Here is a 6,149-nt window from a genome sequence, read left to right on the forward strand (position 1 = left end):
GCTCACAGTTACTGCGACACAGTCCCTGCTTAGGAACTCTGAAAAGATATTATAGTTGATATCTTTTCTTATTAATATGCATGCTCTGGGGTGTGCACCCCGTTGGTCACATATTACCTTTGATTCCTTGGTGTACAGGCCTTTAATGCCCTGATTGCACCAAGGCTCCTGTATGAGAGCTAGCCCGAGATGTTGGTTGGTGAACAACCTGGCCAGGACGGCTGATGCCGCCTTGGCTCGGTGTAGGTTCACCTGGGCTAGCCTCGTGCTGCAGTGTGCAGCCATCATTGGAGCGGATGCTCCATCTTTGGTGAAGGGGGCGGGTGTTCCCCTTCACTACCATCCGTCAGAGTGACGTCGGCCTCCATATCGTCGTTACTGTCGGAGGGCGTAGGATGCTCCTTATCCTCATTCCTCTCAACTGTAACGGCGCTAGGGTCCTCCTCTGTGCCCATAGGCTCCTGTGGCTCGTCGAGGGATTCCTCGACCTCCACTTTGCCATCTGGGGGACCAGAGGGCGCTTCTTCCGTTGCGGCCACCTTTGCTGCCTTTCTCAGCCCACTCACCGAGACGGTACCGAACCTAAAGTTGAGCTGATGCCCTCTAGCTACGATCTCGTCTCGGGTGAGCTGGTCGATCCCGATGACAAGGAGTGCTCCGCCTCCATCGTTCCTCCGGGAGACCACTCTCCAGGCGTCCGTCTCCAGCCTGTTCTGGCGCCCGAGCAACATGAGGAGTTCCTCATTCTTTCTTTCCGCGCTTCTGGGGCAGAAGACCGTGACGTTATATGCCGCGGGGATATCTTCTCCCACCTTGGTTTCTAGGGGCACGCCCTTCCACGTCCTGAGCAAGGGCACAACGGCCCTCAGCCAGTCCGCTGAGTCCTGATCCAGGCAGTCGATTATGAGGTATCCTACCCTGAAGTGGATGCCCCTAAATGCAACTGCCGTGTCCCATGCCGACGTGATTATGTCGTCCATGATGGCCTCCTCCAACTCGGAAAGTTCATCGTGGCTCAAGTGCACCTGTGGGAACTCCGCAGGTAACACCGCCACTCTGACCCTCTTGGCAGCCTCCGCATAGGAGGTGTGCGTGCCAGTAAGAGGGGCTGTGGAGCTGGAGGGTGGCTGCTTCATTCGTGCTGCCGCCGCCTTTGAGGTACAAGGCTCCTCAAGCTTTGGGCAGGAGGGAGTTGCCTTGACCTCATTAGTGCCCTCTGACTTCGACCTTTTAGGGGTGTCTGTCGGAGGGGTGAGGGTGCTGTTACCCCGCTTGCTGGCAGGTGCACTACTTGGGGCCGCTGGTCGTGGCTCCTTTGCCTTCCTCAATGCCTCGTCAGGTGACATGCCCTGCTTGAGGTATCTGAGGTACCATTTAGCTTTGGACCCCGGCAGGCCTCTCCTGTTGGGGTCGTCTATGCCTCCAGGTTGTCCTCTGGCTGGGAGGACATCCTTCTTTGCGGCAGGCCTGGTCCTCTGTCCAGCCGCGGGGGGTGGGCGAGCCAGCCGGGATGGTCCTGCTGGTCGCGCACGTTCCCGGACTGGAACAGTTGACCGTTGTGGGGGATGTCCCACATCTTGCGTTCCAGACGCACTCCTGGCGGTGGCTGCGCTCCTGGGTGGGGATGGTCCCACCTGTGGTCGCTCCCCGTCGAGGAGTTGATTTTCGAAGTGTCTTGCGACACTCGAGGCAGGGATGTCCTGCGGTATCTTTTTTGTATTGGTATTCTTCCTCATAGTGGATCCCACGAGTTGCGGAGAAAGTAAGGTCCACCCGGGCAGAGATCCGCCATACCCGGGTAAGGCGCGGTTAGGACAGGCGGTCGCCACTTGCCTGAACCCTCCGTGAGAGACTGGGCTAGTTGTTTATCCGGGCCCCCAGCCAGGCTGACTATCGGCACGGGTCGGATGACACCTTAGTCCGGCACCGGAGTGAGATTGTGGGAAGGGAAGTTGGTAGGTAATTGTGAGGGAAGAGGGGTGTGTGAGGCTACAATTTAAAGACGGCCAAACAAGCGTCTTATCAGTACACCGACTCCGGTGTACCCGCTGTTTGTCCGGGGTTGCTTATTAGCTTGCGCTTATTCACAACTAACCTTGCGAAGAAGGCCGTTCGCTATCCGCAACCTGCGACCCGCCTGGTGGCCTCAGCTAAGCCCCCCTTGAACATCTCACTAGTTCGCAGGGAACAGGGGGCAGTCATTATACATGTCAAAATTGTGTTTCCGACGATGAATAACGCCTATGTAGTCTTTGAAATAAATAAATTGTCAGTTTGTTGATATTGGTTGCGGTTTTTTTTTCCATATTATTCCATTTGTAGCATTTTTTTCCAGGGTGCCCACAACCCCCCAAAAAAAATTTTAGCTGAAATTTACGATTTTACAAAAGTCCATATGAAATTTTTTCGCATGACAAAATCAAGAATGTTTCTTAATATTTAGTTAGCTTAGATCTCTAGCTTTACACAGATACCCAGATATGTCCAAATAATATGCACTAGTTCGGTAATTATAAGCCAAAAACAAAACTATGCCCACAACCCCCACATCTCCCCTACCAGTCGCTGAGCTTCTTAAAACATTATCTGCCGATATTGATAGAAGAAGTCAAGCCAACATTTTAGATCTTCACTATCGAAACTATATTAAATTTCATGCACCCCCGTACCAAAGTGTAGACCCCCATTTTTTGTCACGCTGAACGTAGACCCCCGTCGAGTCTCCCGTGAACCCCTAGTGGTCCACCTGGACCACTTTGGGAACCAATGTTCTAGTTGAATACTATGATGAGCAACTAATATGTCGTCATCTGTTCGAGCAGTGCAATCTGCTCTAATTATTAAAAATGCTTGTTCAAGTAAATCAATAATTTTGAGTTTTGGAATTAAGTACAGTATTGAACTTGAACCTTAGAGCCTCGCTGAACCTAAAATTTGTCATGTTGATTTCCATTTGTACTGTATTTTCTTCATCAATAATCCCAAACATTATGTGATATAGTAATCCTATAAAACTTAAAAGTGCTCGCAGAAAGGAGTATTATCCTCAACTGAAAGACACTGATCTTTAAAACTATAAAGTTTTTCGCAATTCACCCTATTTTTTGGTAATGGTTATTTGTCTTCACTCAACATTTCAAAAGAGGCATCCTTAATTTTGTAAATCACTAAATTTCAAGAATGGAGATTGTATCTTCTTCGCCCATTGGATCAAAATAAATTGCTGAAGTACTATTTATTTGTTCAATGGTATTTTTTGGCTTTGTACTAATGGAGGATATGTTAGAATATTGACAATAGACTGGAGTCTTAACATCTTCTAGCTTTTCTTCTTCTTTCTGAAACAATTTTTCTTTCTTCTAATTTTGGATTTTCTAATACCTCCGAAGTGAGGTCCTGCCGGGGGGATAAAAAACGGCGATCCATATTTTTTTAGTTTGATAGTGGTTGCCCCTATTGTTATTTCTCCTTTGGACTTTTTGCATCCAGAGACAATCCACCCGAAATCGGGTTTTTGCCCTAAGAGACCGTTTATTTTAACCACTCTGTTTTTTATTATGTATGTATGTATGTATTATGTATTTTTATTATGTATTATGTATAAATCGGCTCCACTTATTAAAGTCAGGGTCCTCTAAATTATAGCTCTTCCACTTGGGCTTGTCAACATTAACTTTGCTGACTGGTAGAGCTTTTATTAATTTGGGAAGTTCTATTGCTTCCACTTTTAAAATTTTTTCAGAGTTATTACTTTTTATTAAAAGATTAACTTTGTGCTTTGAGATGCACTTTCCTGTGGACGATACTCCACTGATATCTGTCTGAGTTTTGATTTTGATAACTTCAGAATCTGCGCTGATTCTTCAGAAATAATTGTGCTTTGTGAACCACTGTCTATCAAAGCTCTAAAAGTTTTAAATTCTCCATTTGAGGATTTTATTTTAATACGTGCAGTAGATAATAATGCCTGCTCTGCCGTCATAGATGTATTTACTTTTTCTGGGTTTCGTTTATAACCAATGGTAATGGTATGGTAATTTTTTTTTAAACCGCGAACATACAATTTCGCTAAAACATTTTTATATTCTTGCAGAGCAAAGGGTATTATAATTTCAGTCAGAAGTTTGCAACGCAGTGAAGGAGGCACCTCAGACCCCATAAAGTATATATATTCTTGATCAGCATCACGATCTGAATCGAAATCCGTCTGTACGTCTGGCCGTCGGTACGTCTGTCTGTTTCTATGTAAACTAGTCTCTCAGTTTTAAAGCTATCTCGCTGAAACTTTCCCAAAAGTTGTGTAGTAGTTGCACGAGCTTGCACGAGCAAGTCGGAACGAGCCGGGTCGGCAGACTATATCGGATAGCTCCCATACGAGAGATCGAAAAAAAAACAATCTCACTCCGTTGTTTTTGATCAGATCGACTTGATTTCTTCCAGATGGAGTTTTATAACTACTATTGAATTTCGGTTAAAATTTTATCGAAATCGGATAACTCTATCATATAGCTGCCATAGGAGATACCAAAAAAAATATATAGAATTAATGGAAATTAATTGATAACGTCATTGTTTTTCATCACACGACTATGATTTTTTGAGTATCAAGTTTTTTAACTAGCCTTGATTTATAAAAAAAATTTCATAAAAATCGGACAACTATATCATATAGCTGCCATAGAAAAGATCGAAAAATCTATATAGAATTAACGGAGATAAAATGATAACATCGTTATTTCTCATCAGAAAATCATGATTTTTGGAATATAAAGTTTTCTAACGACTCTTAAATAACAACTAAAATTTCATCAAAATCGGACGACTATATCATATAGCTCCATCATCGTTTTCATGGTCGCTTTTATAAATGACATGAACTCTATCATGCTTTGTTGCATGGTAAACCATAGTTTCCAAATTGCTTTGTGGCTGGACTGGGACCAGCTAAGCGTTTTCTGAGTGTGGTTGGGTCGGATTTTCCATACCCGTTCGTAGAGCATCAGCGTAGGAGATGTCGTTGGTGGTACTGAGCGGACCGAAAGATGACCTCGCTGCCTTGGCGAAAAATACGTCTGGCGTAGTTTTTGATTTAAAATACACATTTTGTGTATTTTGTTGACGCGTAGCTGTCGCTTGTCGCATGCGACTCTACAGCAGCCGTAGAAAATATCGAAAAATCTATATAGAATTAACGGAAATAAAATGATAACATCGTTATTTCTCATCAGAAAATCATGATTTTTGGAATATAAAGTTTTCTAACTACTCTTAAATAACAACAAAAATTTCATCAAAATCGGACGACTATATCATATAGCTTCCATATGAACAATAGTCAAAAATATGGAAAATTAATAGAAATGTTGTTTAGCCTTTGTGTTTCTGTTCGAAATATTTGATGACTGCAAGGGTATATAAGCTTCGGCTTGCCGAAGCTAGCTTCCTTTCTTGTTTATTATGTGTGTGTTTCATACATTTAAAACACAAATGAGCTTTTTTAACTTTTTCCATTCTTTCTGATGGATTTAAAGCTTTAAATTTACTACAATAAAATATTGTTTGCCCCATACCTTTGCAAATGGGACATCTTTTTGTGAACAATTCTTTGGAAATGTTACTAAATACATTTATTTTAACAGGCTTTATATCAGACAAAATTTGTATTTCTTTAGTTTTTTTAATATGGCTTTCATACAATTAAAGAGCCTCTTTATTAAATTTTCTTATAATAATGTGGCCAAAGATGATATCCATGGAAACTTGTGCCTTAAGTTTTATTATATTAACTGACTCATTAATAGTGTCAATAAACATACGTAATTGCTTCATTGAGTCAATGTTTAAGTTATTGAGCTCAAGAAGACGATTCATTTGTTCGGATAATATCTGCGGCTTATTTTCGTACCGCTTGGTTAATAGTTCCCAAACGGCATCGTAATTACACTGTGCGACAAAATTTAACAAAATCTTTGTTTAAGTTACTTTTTTGATTGTTTTTGGATAAGGTGCATAAATTATGCACAAAAATATCTATGCCACCTTTTAAGTGATACGGTTTCTTTTTTCATGGTAAATTTTATGAAATTATAATTATGAAAATAATTAACACAAAATATTATTTTTTTTTTACTTCCAATAAACTATTATTT

At 42.2% G+C, this 6,149-nt stretch overlaps 1 protein-coding gene across 1 annotated transcript; it reads right to left on the minus strand.

The window, feature by feature from the left end:
* Window positions 1-284: 284 nt before the first annotated feature.
* On the minus strand, window positions 285-1,136 carry LOC122320070. Its single transcript, XM_043208146.1, has 2 exons — window positions 918-1,136; window positions 285-833 (listed from the first exon to the last, which is right to left on the minus strand). Exons 1-2 carry the CDS (start codon window positions 1,134-1,136, stop codon window positions 285-287), a joined length of 768 nt encoding a protein of 255 aa, XP_043064081.1.
* Between the last annotated feature and the right edge of the window lie 5,013 nt (window positions 1,137-6,149).

The sequence above is a fragment of the Drosophila ficusphila genome, unplaced genomic scaffold (genome assembly GCF_018152265.1).
Source record: "Drosophila ficusphila isolate 14025-0441.05 unplaced genomic scaffold, ASM1815226v1 contig_414, whole genome shotgun sequence".
Lineage (NCBI taxonomy): Eukaryota > Metazoa > Arthropoda > Insecta > Diptera > Drosophilidae > Drosophila > Drosophila ficusphila.

Excerpts from the sequence above, each read along its gene's own strand:
- LOC122320070 (XM_043208146.1), bottom strand. The coding sequence starts at position 1,136 with ATGAAGCAGCCACCCTCCAGCTCCACAGCCCCTCTTACTGGCACGCAC. Across the intron at positions 834-917 it reads TTAGGGGCATCCACTTCAGG|GGCGTGCCCCTAGAAACCAA; the intron begins GTAGGATACCTC and ends AGGACGTGGAAG.